The 13185-nt window shown below is 37.5% G+C and overlaps 1 protein-coding gene across 3 annotated transcripts in view; it reads right to left on the bottom strand.

Annotated features, from left to right (window-relative positions):
• Positions 1 to 5922: 5922 nt before the first annotated feature.
• The window catches only part of PTGFR (prostaglandin F receptor), a 39584-nt gene continuing 32321 nt past the window's right edge, over positions 5923 to 13185 (bottom strand). For all 3 annotated transcript variants that reach the window (XM_053592701.1, XM_053592700.1, XM_053592702.1), the window contains exon 3: positions 5923 to 9766. In XM_053592701.1, the coding sequence (XP_053448676.1) occupies positions 9476 to 9766 (291 nt within the window). In that variant the 3' untranslated portion in view covers positions 5923 to 9475. The remainder of the gene's footprint in view (positions 9767 to 13185) is intronic.

Genomic DNA, 13185 nt, shown 5'->3' with positions numbered 1-13185 from the left:
ACTCAAAAGGACAGTTAAAATGTTGAATTTCAGGAGGCAATCATAGCCTTATAAAGAATTACCGGGAATTCTCAAGAGATTTACATGATTCCAGAGGTAATATTGAAATATCAGGATAGATCATCTTCCATTCTTGAAATCTGTAGAGATTTTTCTTCTGAGGCTTCCAAACATTAAAATCCTCTCCCCCTCCTCCCAAAGTTATTCTCCTTCCCAAATCAGGAATATGGAAAGTTTCTAAGCAAAGGATAGCAGTGCCAGCCCACAGGCTAAGTGGTTAATGCTGCTTGGTTAGTTCAAAATGAAGTCCTGTCTTAATTTGAATTGAATGACAATCCATCATAAGTTCTTTTGTTGTGTTTGAGATATATTTATAATTTAGTTGTGCACAAGTCACAAAGCAGCTTACATCAGTAGAGGACTAAAACTTTATCTTCATAAGCACACAGTGTAGTCTAACAGCATGTCTAAGGGACATGGGAGACACATACCAATTTATTCTATAGTTGAACAGAAAAGACATCAGAAAGTACATTCACTACACAAATCCCAGCTCCTGCTCACCCCAAGGCCTTGGCACATGGGGCTATTCTTGGAAAACTCTTCCTGATCATCACAAGTTTCTAATTAGTGTGATTAATAAGAATAGGTACTATAAGTCAGAAAAAGGATAAAAAATTCTGGAGCAATACCTAAAGCTTCTAGAGAATTCTACTTCATGGGAAATGCCATTATTTCCTAAGACATCTCTGAAAACATCACTAAAGGATAATTTTAATATCTGCCTAACCACAATTTGGGAAGCAAATAGCTATGTAGCACTTCTAACTTCAGCTTCTTTAATTCTCAAGATGTTTTCAAGCTGCTTTGTATTTCCTTTTGAGCAGTCCGTGAGAACATAGCTAATCTTACAAACCAAAATCATAAAGTGATGACAAATGTCACAATCTGAAGATGATGCTGCACAAATGGTGTCGAACACTCTTTCTTATTGCCATTTTCAACTTTCCAAATACCTTATTTTACAAGTTGGAATATTTGGCACTGAGATTCAGAATGGTACATTTAAAGAAGTGGCTACTTAACACATTTTTTCTATATTTATGTTTGATATTATTTTCTGTGTATACATTCTGTCAATGACATAATTTTCTTAGAAAGGTGAACAACTTTCCTGAGTGAGACTCTGTCTTGAAAATGCACAGTCTGGCCTTTTGCTTCTGTAGGGTTTCTTTTCTTTTTAATTTATTACCTTAGAAATAGCATTTACTTGGACTTGTATAAAAGATTCTGTATCATTAAGGCCTTTAAAATGGGATTTTGTATTCAAATATTTTATTGAGCTTTGATCCATTTATCCTCAACTGTCACTCTAATTGTTTTGAATAAAATCCATCATAATTGATTTACTTGTCCCAGAAGAAAAGGATTACTATCATATTTTATTTGGAAAATAGAGATGTAGTATCCCACTGAAAAGCCAAGAAGTCCTGAAAGATTCATTGTACCCAAGTCAGAAATTATTTTAAGACCAACTTGACTCAAAAAGAGTGGAAAATACAAGGATCAAAGAAGATTATAAACATTATAAGCTTAGGGAGGAAAATGTAAAATTAATCCAAATGGCCTTGAACATTTTCTTTAAAAAAAGCTTTAGTTAGAATAATAAAATGTAAGCAACAGTCCCAGAGACTAGTATGGAAATTTTTGCCTGTGTGTGTGTCTATATGGTGACAAAATCCTTTTGAAACTTGTAAGAGATTTGAGACCAGCTTACCTCTGGTGCCCTTAAGTCTCCTTTGGTTTTATACGTACAATTTTGACTGTCAATCTGTGTCAGCTGTGTCCTTCTATCCCCTTGATGTGCAGCTTTTACATTTTTCAGATCCAGCTTGTTTAGAGTTGGGGCAAAAAAAAAAGATAAATTAGAAAAAGAATGAACGTGCTAGTACTACAATAGTGGCACAACTTTGCCTTGTGAAAAAGTCTGAGGCTCTTTGGATGTTTCCTATCATGCCATGTTGCTGGTTAGCCTGACTGATTTGACCAGCAGTTTTCAAAGTGTGTTCCTCAGGCTAACACTGCCCAGGATCTTGGCAAAAATATAACTTCTCTGGCTCCACCTCATGCCTACTGAATCAATCACTAGAGTGGGGGCTAGCAATTTGGTTTAGAAAATTCTCCATGTGGGGCACCTGTACTCAATGGTCAGGGCACCAGCTAAGTACACCAGGGCTGGTGGGTTCAAACCCAGCCCCGGCCTTCTAAACAACCAACCACAAAAAAAAAAAGAGAGAGAGAGAGAGACAGGCATTGTGGCAGCTGCCTATAGTCCCAGCTACTTGAGAGGCTGAGACAAGAGAATTGCTTGAGCCCAAGATTTTGAGGTTGCTGTGAGCTATGACACTATAGCACTCTACAGAGGGCAACAAAGTGAGACTCTGTCTCAATTGAAAAAAAAAAAAAAAAAGAATATTATCCGTGTAAAGTAAATGAATGCTAATGTTTGAAAATCACTACATAGGCTATTGGGCTAATGAATCTGAATTAACAGGCTCAATCCCTGTGTGGCCCAGTTACTGTAGCTTTGTCTCAATGTCACCAACTAGTACACGCTTGTTGGAGACTCAATTTTGTCTATCCAAAATTTATATGTTGAACTTTTAAAACCCAGTTTGCTTTTTGGTAGAGGTCTTTACAGGGATAACTTAATAAGGTCACTAGAGTGGGTCCTAGTCCAGTGTAACTGGTGTCATCATGTGAAAAGAAGATTGAAAAATAGACACACACAGAGGAAAGACCATCTAAAGACGAAGGAAGAAGACGGCCCTCTACTAGACAAGAAGGGAGGCCTCAGAACGAATCACCTTATCTTCAGATTTCTAGCCTCCAGAATTGTAAGGAATTCTATGCCTGTTGTTCTAAGTCACCCGGCCTCTGGTACTTTGGTACGATAGTTCCAGCAAACTAATGCAACTCCTAACTGACCCACTTAACCATCTGGAAATGTTATGCTGCTGGTCACTGCAGACATCTGGCAAAAAGGGAAAAAGGTAGCACATAAAATTACGTTCTTTACTAGAAAAATTGGTAATAAATCCTAGTGTTGTTGAATGCTAAGGTTAGTATTATTTTTATTATTTGATGGCCCTGGCTAGCATTTCCCAGTCTGATTAATAATAGAGGCCAAGTAAATTCAATATTTCAAAAAGACCAGTGAAAACCTACCCAAGATAAGATTTCAAGAATGTAACTCAAAAAATATCAGAGTCTATTGGCTATACATTTGGGGAGAAAAAAATCAATGCCTCCTATAAGATAGCAAGAAATTAAAAAAAAAAAAAAACTAGAAAATCTAAGGATAAAAAATAAAACTCTAATTTTAGAAAATTACAAAGCAAATATATTTATAATATTTGAGGAGGAAAAATATTTGTAAATAAGAAACAAATCGAAGAATCCATAAAAGAATAGTCTGCCTAAGCAAAATATAAAATTCATATGTAGGGAAAGACATTTGCTGGTCAGAGTAACACGGCAATCTTCAAATATTGGCAACATATTTAAAAATTCAAAGGTTAATATCCTTAATACACATAGTTCTCCTGAAAGTTATTAAGAGAAAATTAACACATTAAAAATGGACAAATCTCAGGAACCAGGCAGAAGAAGTGCAAATCACTAACAAATGTATGAAAAGATGCTCAACGTCCCATTAGCAACGGGAAATACAACTAAAGAACAGCTCAAATAGGATTTATTTCTGCCAAGCAGACTGCTGAAATGCACAACAGGTGATTTCAGGAATCAAACATTTTCTCTTAAAAGAGAATTTGAGTTCACACTGCACATTTTAGCAGTACATACCAGCATTGAAAATGAGCATGCCTTAATCTAGAGATGCTAAAACCCATAAATAAACCTAAGAACATACATATTGAAATAGCATTGGAATTGGAAACAAAATCAGCTCCATCAATAAAGAAATTGTTATTTAATTATGGTGCATATGCATTATATAATACTATTTAGTTGTTAAAAAGAATATTCTTACATACTGCCATGGATTGACTATGATAAAAGGTTACAAAACATTATGTCTAGCACAAATTTGATTTTTAAAACTAAAACTAAGTAAGTATATGCTAAAGTGTAGGATGGCCTCATTTCACAGGGGAAATTAGCACTCTACCAACAACAGAATGCACCTTGCTAACTTAGGATTTTACAAATCGGATATTAAAAAGAATTCAAATAAATTTAAATATAAAACTCTAAGACCGAGTTCTCGTGTTTTTGTTAAAGTGAGAATTTAAAGTGCATTTAAAATGCAAGATATAGTTCCTTCCGATTTCAATAATTCTGCTGCTCTACTATAAGATAAAGTGAAATTTCATTATTCTTTCATAAACTATCTAAATTGACAACTGAAAATATTAAATGTGAGATTGATAGCATAAAAGGCATCAAATTATTTTCTCATAATCACATATTGTTTTTGGTTGATATTTACACAGGACAACTAAGCCAGAAATTCTGTACAATAACCCCCTATAGAACCTTAAAACAAAATACTTAGTGTAAATGAACTTACATTTCAAGATTGCTAAGATTTGATTTTTAGTCTAATTTCTAACTTATGTCATGTACTTTTCATGTTTGGGTTCAAAATGGAAGGTCTATGCCTCTCTGGAGAAGACGAAATGTACAGTTGAATCCTGTTCCGGGGCTGTTGCTCTATTTCAGGTTGTCTGACGTGTTGATAGAATTCGTTGATTTAGGGCAGCGGTTCGCAACCCTTTTTTAACAATAAAAATACATTGCGGCATTAGGAAGGCTGAGAAGCGCTGGTTTAGGGTATCTCAAGGTAAACACACTCTGTCAGACAGAAATTAAAAATACAAAAGCAAAAATACCTTTTAGTCATTTTCACATCTTCAAAAAGCAATTATTTCAGACCTAACAACTAAGCAGTGTTTGAACTGGGCAGAAATACTTCAGCCTCCTGAATTTCTAAGAGTCTTTTTATTCTGTAGTGTTTTCATCATCTAAATTTCTATTTATTATAAGCAGCGTTGTGGCATTCATTCTGCCTAACTTTATAAATTACAAGAGCATGTTTATCGGTACCTAACAAGATTGAGTCATAAATGGGTTTCTGTCATGATGTTTCTAAATCAAAATAATAATTTTAAAAGCATAGGTCCTATTTAAATGCTATTACAAAGGCAAGAATTAAAAAAAAAAGAAAAGGTTTACCTTATGGGGAAACCATGAGAGCTGTCTACCAATTTTCAATTTCCCTCATGCAGTACCTTAGCATTGAACTCACCTGTTCTCCCTGAAGTTAGTGGGGCCATATTGTTTGTGTCAGCTGGAGAAGTGCGAGCCAATGTGTATTTCCTCCAGGCAAAAGCACTAACAGCCTGTGTGTGATTCACCACGCTCTGCGCCTTTCACTCCAGCACAGGAACGTGGCATAGAAAGACTGTTGCATTGTCACCTAAGTTTTCTGAGGGATCACAATGAGCAGAGCTCTTTTCAGAGTGGACAGGAGCCAAGGGTGAGGTCCAGCCCTCTGTGAAGCTTACGGCACCGAGATGTGGGGGTTGTTTGTCATACCAGACACATCTAGGCTGTTCCAAGTGGTACACCTAGGTCAGGCTTTGATTCCTATCTGAGTTATGACTTGCTCAGGTAAGGCAAGACTCAGGTTAAAGAAAGAGGGCAGATGTCACAAAAGAGAGGGTAGGCGAGGGAAAGCAAAAAGTGACCCTGGAAAGCAAGATGAAATCCTTCCTATCTAATTGCAGATAAAAACGGCAGTTTAGGTTCAAAAGTTCCAAGTTTTATATGACCTACTGAAAAATAACCACTCTTGATAAACATTAATCCAAGTTTATTATAAACTCGTTTATTTGGAGTTTTAAGCTAGTTAAAGCACTAAAACTGTATGAGTTGCATACCAACACAAGCAACAAAATATACATATATCATTGAATATCTTATACAATCCAACAAGTACAAAGAGCAGAAAACACATTTATTCACAAGACAAAAACACATTTTATCTACTATTACAATGTTTCGGTAACAAGTTGAAGTACAACATTATTTACCAGGTGGTGAGATCTTTGACACCTAGATGAAGACATAATAAATTGTATATTCCCAACCTTTATATTCTGACTCTAAACATTTCATTGATTCAGAGCAATGATGGTATACAGGTGAAGCTAATAACAGTTTTCACAGAACAAATTCACTATTTAACAAGTGCTCTTATCTGGGTTCTAACTCAAATTAGGCACAAAACGACCACAGGTTTTTCTTTTTATGTATGAAGTGAGCAAACAAGACCACCCAATACGTAATAACTCTGTCTGTATGTGCCTTTATTAACTTTTAGATATTTTCCTCTTTAGATATGTTGATAATTAGAAGCAACTTTTCTAGAAAAAAATAATGTAAGGGCATATTTTTATCACTTAGTTAAATCCATTGGTAAAAGATCTGATGTTTTTGGATGTACTCACAACTAATTACGAGTTAGAATTACTTGTCTCTGTATTGATAATCATAAAAACCCATGTGTAGGGGGGTTTCGTCTCAATTTTTAAAAACTCACAAACACCTGGAAAAAGCAGGGCACTGTTTAATTCATTTCCCCAGTATAATGTAATTCCCCAGAAATCACATACTCAAATAGTATGTGAAGTTGCTTCCATACAACTTTACCCAATTTGAAGACTAATCCAGTTACTCTGGAGGTTTAATTAAGAGTTTTCAAACAGAGCTTAAAACACTCACATTGGCAAACTTGTTGAAACTGTATGTACTATTTCCAGAAATCTGAACAAATATTACTTCACATTGAACGTTTATGTGAAAGTTATCGATAGACGCTTCACTCTGTTATTCGTTATACAGTAAGTTACCAAACTACATGCACCGTGTATAATAACAGAAATAAAATTCTGAAGTCAGGTATGCACATGGTTGAGTTCACTTTCTCTAACTTGGTTTTCCTTGGAAGAGAAGGCTAAAATAATGCAAACACATATTCTTTCACTGATTTTTTTCTTCAACCTTGAATGTCACTTTCTTGGGTTTAACATCATTTTAAGACCAATTTGTCCCAAACCTATGCTCGGATAACGTAGACGGCCCTTCTAGGAAAGGCCCAGAGTAACTCCTCTCTCCCTCCCCAAAGCTTTGCATGCTCTCATATTCTCACACATGATCACGTCACAACAGCACAGCCAGGGCGACATCCCGGCAATAGGACAAGAATTCTGCCATGCATTTAGGAGTCTCCAGGAGAAGAGGCTTGGGGCTGTCGGAGGATAAGTTTCTCCTCCGTGCGTCTCCCCAGTCAAAATCCACGGACACGCTCTCTGCACCATCCTCTCCAGCACGATGAGGAATTGCGGAGATTTGGTTCCTCCTGCCTTAGTACCCAGGACACCAACACTACCAAGTAGCTGTACAAAATAAATACCTGCTCGGAAAGCAAATCACCTACCTGAAAGTTCTAAGCTTGAAGTGCTCTTGAGACACAAGAGAAAATTTATGTAATGCAACAGCAGTTGTCAACTGCAACCCTTTTTTAAGTATATTCATTGGAGATAAATATACACACACATACATGCTTATATACAAACATACACACACACATTTATACTACAATAACCAATCAAGGTCGCTTTAAATTAAAATGCTCAAAACTTTGCAATTTCATGTTCACTTGATACAAAGAAACTATTACCTATAGTTTAATCTGGCAAGTATTTGTCAGTTGTCTGCTATTCAGATGTGTTCTATATATAATAACCTAAATTTGTGTGACTAATCATTTACTGATCTTAAATTAAGAATATCATGCGCCAGTGTCTATGTATTTCTCTTCTTTAAACTCAACAAAAAAAACCTGACTCCTTTTAAATATTCAACGAGGGTATTTTCTTCATTTCTTTTCACTTACTTGATAGAATGTATCAAAATTCACAGAAGTTAATAACAACTTCCAATGTAAATAAACAATCAAAAGCAGAAGTTTGCGAACTTGATAATTTAAGTCTATTTGAATTGCACATATTTCCTAGAGAATCTGAAATCAGCCTAACAGGGAAGATAAATTTTAAAATGAATCCAAGTTAATAAAAGCAAAGAACTCTTACACAGAAATGTATTTTCCTACTGTAAAGCAGAGCTGCCTACCTTATTCTGTGATGGATCTAGAAAATTTTAAATGAATACTAATATCCTTTGGGTTGAATTATACAAAGAAAAAGTCTGAAATATCATAGGGAAATTTGGGGAGAGATTACTAAGCATTTAAGTAATCCCCGAGGGCTCATTTAAGCAGCACGTATTCTAAATGATCTCCAAATGCTTGGCTCATTGCTAATCTTTACCCCCTTGATTCTGGTAGCAAAGGATTCAGAAGATGCAATTTTATAGATTTATTGAATGTACTTGCAACAGAATTTTCTGATATCCATGTGTGTGTGTGTGTATAAAGCAGAAACACTATCTTTAGATAGTCTTCAAATTTATATATTGACCGTGTTTCTTTGGCACAAATCTGTGTTCTCCGACCCAAATGATGACTCTGGGTAAAGCACCTCCGCGAGTGTTCCTCCTGCCCCTCCCTGGGGTTTGGGTTCTGTGTTTTTGCTTTACCCACGGGAGGGATTGCTTCTCAGAACCTGCCACAAGGCAAGTTGCCTAAGTGCTGACATAGATCTGTGGTTTCTCTTAACCTTTACTGGGTACTAGGGCATTAACATTTTGAGAGGAAGAAGGAATTATTTGAAAACCGAAAATCTATAACTTACCCAAAAAAACCCTTCAAACCACAATTGACTTTCATAATAATAAATGCAAGCTGTCATATTTGTCAACTATGACAAGCACGGGCCTGTTCTAAACAGGTTCGCAAGATCAGGCAACCTGTCAGCCAGACCTGCACCTGCAGAGATTGGCAGAATGACGCTGCAGTGAATCCCGGGTGTCATGACCAAGCAGTTATGTATTGACTGAGGCTAATAGTGAGGGATAAAAACAGACCAGATCCAACACCGAGGAGGCACCATTCATTGAGCCTAATCTATAAGGAAGAGCTACACAGCAGTGACCCCTACAGAGCTGTTTCCCTGTACAAATAAATACATTAGGCCTCAACAGATTCACCCAAAGCATGAATAACACAGATAAGCTGAAAAATGCTTTCCTATTTGACACCCATGACATTATTTCACTAGGTCTACCTCCAGTTGACAAAGCAAGTGAACATATACAATTATAATGATCATTGAGCAAATTTCAGGAGCTGAATCTGACCAAAATACCCCCAAACTACATGCTGAGGTCTGAATTTTCCAGTTAGGCTCTAGGTTTTCATCTAGTTAACTGAAACATTGTCAACCATTTCTCAGTTGCGCTCTAACCCTACACTGACTTACCGCCCTATTTAACTAAGTGCTTGCTGATTTATTTTCTCTGAAACTGGTGACTCAGAAATAGCTGCAACCTTTAAGGAATTTTTAATGGAGCTTAGCTCCCAGATCTGTAAGCTGATGACCTGCACACCACAGCAGCGCCTGGCAAGCTTGTAGAGATTCTGAAGTACAGCCTTCCGTAGAAGAATATACACCCAGGGGTCTAAGATCTGATTCCATGTCGCCATCCGGAGTGCAAACAGAGTTGTTTCACAAGTTTTCGGGTAATTATTTCCATTTATTCCAATATTGGCCATTGTCACCTAAGGGAAAAACAAAACAGAGAAATCAGTTGATACAGAACGTTTGTTCACTCCTATACTTTTTAAATTTAACCAGCTGTGCTACATGACACTCTTTCTACCACCCACAAAATGATGTTACTTTGCAAAATACTAACAAAAAGAAATGAATGGTAGCAGAAACATTGACGCAGACATTTGAATCCTTTGAATACAAAGTGACAATCAGAACTACAAAAATGACATGTATGATAAGTTAAATGTGCACAAATGGAATTGCCCACGAGAGCACAACATCGGTATCAGTCCTTGTACATTGTACTCAGTAAGTGGTTCGTTATTTTTATTCATTCAGTTATTTCCAGAAGCACAACTAGTCATCAGAGAAACAAGGCTAGAGTGTTGTGGCATCTGCCTTGTTCTCAGCAACCTCCAACTCCTGGGTTCAAGCAATCCTCCTGCCTCGCCCCCTGAAAAGCTAAGACTACAGGCGCCCTCCACAATGCCCAGCAAACGTTTCTATTTGTAGAAGAGACAGTCCTGGAGCCTCGCTCTTGCTCAGATTGGTTCAGACTCCTGAACTTAAGGGATCTTCCTTGATCAGCTTCCCAGAGTGCTAGGATTACAGGCGCAAGCAATCGTGCCCGGCCAATCAGAGAAACATTTGACCATCCATTACAAGAATCTGGTATTTAGGGGCGCTTTAAATGTTTCTAAAAATTTTTAAATAGCAGCATCCACTAGTGAAGAATCTCGAGGTAGTTTATTGGCACTTAAATTGATCAGGATCTTATAGGCCAGGCAGATCCCTTGAGAAATGCTTCTTTCCCTCAGGGTTCAATTCCTGGGGAAATAACATACAAAATGAAGCCCTAAACATTGTGTAGCTAAATAATATAAAAATAAAAATGTCATTCCCTGCACACTAGTACCTGTGTCAGATATAGAATCTTATAACACTGCTCTCCAAATTATGCAACAGGATTGAGGCAGCACACCTATATGAGTCCAAGTCCTCTTACAGGAAAGCAGGGCCAAAGCTTGATTGGCAGGTGGATTGAGATATTGTCACTTTATTTTCTTTATTCATCAAATATGTGTCAACCATCTGCTGTATGCCAGGCAGTATGTTAGGCCTTAGGATACAATGGCAAACAGAGCAGACACTGCACCTGCCTTCTGGAATTTACGATCTGTTTGTAAGAAACTTTTGTTGTTGCTCAAAGATGAACGAACATTCCTCTTGCCTCACGAGTATTAAATGTATGCATCGCTATGGATGACTAGGTGTATTCCTGGGGATCTCACAGCCCAGCCAAGACACAGCTCTGTCGAGAAGGGAACAAACATACTCAGTATAATTACATGAAACAGCTTTACAGATGTGCAAATTTGATGTGCCTGATTTACATGGCACACACTTCTCTGATTCTCCTCCACCCCCTGCAGATAGTAGTGTGGTCACCGCTGTGAAAAGACCTTGAGTTCTCCTCTGAGGGAGCCCACGGCCCAGGCTTCTCTCCATACGCCAAGGCAGTGCCCAGGCACTTAGGATCACGTTCTCTCCTGCCTTCAACCCACAACCCTTGAAAAGAGATTATTCCACAGCCTGAGTTGAGAGGAACCCTAAGTGTTTAACTGCCAATAAAGATGTGAGGGGACTATTTCTGTAAAGAAAATATCATTAATGTATTATTCATAATAAAGACATTGATAATAGCATACTGTTAATGATTTCAGGACAACCCAGGTATCGAACAAAAGACAAATTACAGTATTTTCACATAATTCAGTGTCAACCCATAATTCAGGGTCAACTTTTGAAAATCAAGTTAACAAACTATGATTGTTGGATACAAATCAAAAAATAAAAAAAACCCAAATATGTAATTTTGTGCATCAAAAAGGCCTACACTGTATACCTGTGTTTTCATTGGTTAATTCTAATAATAAGCTGTGTAACTGCAGAGGATTTCTATTTGCTCCTTTAGTTTGTCTCTAATTTCCTAATTTTTCAGATAGATCATGCGTTGTTTTGTGTGTATGTATCTTTTTTCCCCAAGACATGTGGAAACATACTACTTAGATAAAGAATTGGAACCAACAGTAGATTATTTATGTGCATGTACGTGGATATGAATGAGGCCTCACAGGAAGTCTCAGAGAATTACTAGGAAAACTGAATCCCTCGTCAGACTGGCCAGAGACTTACAGGAGCTGGGTCGGCACGAGAATGTCTGCAAGGCAGATCCACAGAAGCCATTCTCCCCGGACTCAGGCGATAGTCACCTCCCGAGCCTTGAGAGTGGTTTCCTCTGATAAGGCCCATGCAAAGTGGCTTTCCAGGTAGCTGTGTACAGATTCTCATCACACACAGCCTTTGAATCAGTCCCTAAGAGTTACCTAGAACCCAGACCTCAGGGAATATACCGTGGAACCTCCACAGCTGACCACCTCTCTACACTGACCACCTCCTTAAGTTGACCTCATTTTCATAGACCGCACATGCACCGCCTGTGCTCACATATATCCGCTCAGTAGCCCTCATTCTTTATGTTGACCACCTCCGTGTGTTGACGAGTTTGTTACCTTCCCTCAGGTGATCAATTTTCAGAACTGTGTGTTGTTCTCTAAAATATCTTCCTTGGGACCTTGGCACATTACAGTTGTTCATCGTTGTTAATGAGCAGAATTCTAAGCGCGACATGGAGAGGACCAAGTATTTGAATATCCTATGGAAAAATTAATTAATTCACCCGACACCTCTAAGACGCTAAACACCAAGATAAGAGGGAAATAATGAGTGAAAGCAGCATATAGAAAAGAGAAACTACGTTCATTGCCAGGTTGCAGAGAGCAAAAGGAGTAGGTAATACAATAAAATGTCCACTCCTTTGGGCCACCACGAACAATTAGATAATATGAATTGTGAAGGTCAACAAAATTCATGAACCTGCCAGGATACTTTACTCATGATAACATAGCCCATGTTTCCTAAAGTTTTATTCTGGAAGTTAGTCCATCATCCCCTGCCCTATGTTTATGAATCTGTTGGCCTTAACTGGGACTCCAGGGGCCATTTGCAATTAAAAGCAATGGTGAATTCAAGGATTATGCTTCTCTTCCTAGGCGTATTCATAAAAATAAATCAATATAGCAGTAATAGTTTTTGAGTGTCTGCTGTATAATAATGACAAGTAAAAGGTGCCAAAGGCGTGTCTGTTGACTACCACATGATCACAGATGGAATTGTGCGGTCTTTCTAGTGCATCAAAACTTCAGATATTCAGACTTGACTCGTTTTGAATGTACGATAATTCTGCCATAGTTTGAATTTCTCCTTGGTACTCCTTTAAAAAAAATTTAAGTGAATATATCATCGAAATCCTTTCTGGGGAAAAGTCCAAATTCTATTTTATCAACATTTATTTTCATATGAA

The sequence above is a fragment of the Nycticebus coucang genome, chromosome 5, assembly GCF_027406575.1.
Source record: "Nycticebus coucang isolate mNycCou1 chromosome 5, mNycCou1.pri, whole genome shotgun sequence".
In the NCBI taxonomy this organism is placed as follows: domain Eukaryota; kingdom Metazoa; phylum Chordata; class Mammalia; order Primates; family Lorisidae; genus Nycticebus; species Nycticebus coucang.
The sequence above is the reverse complement of the archived record's forward strand: the minus strand, read 5'-3'. Positions and strand labels throughout refer to the sequence as shown.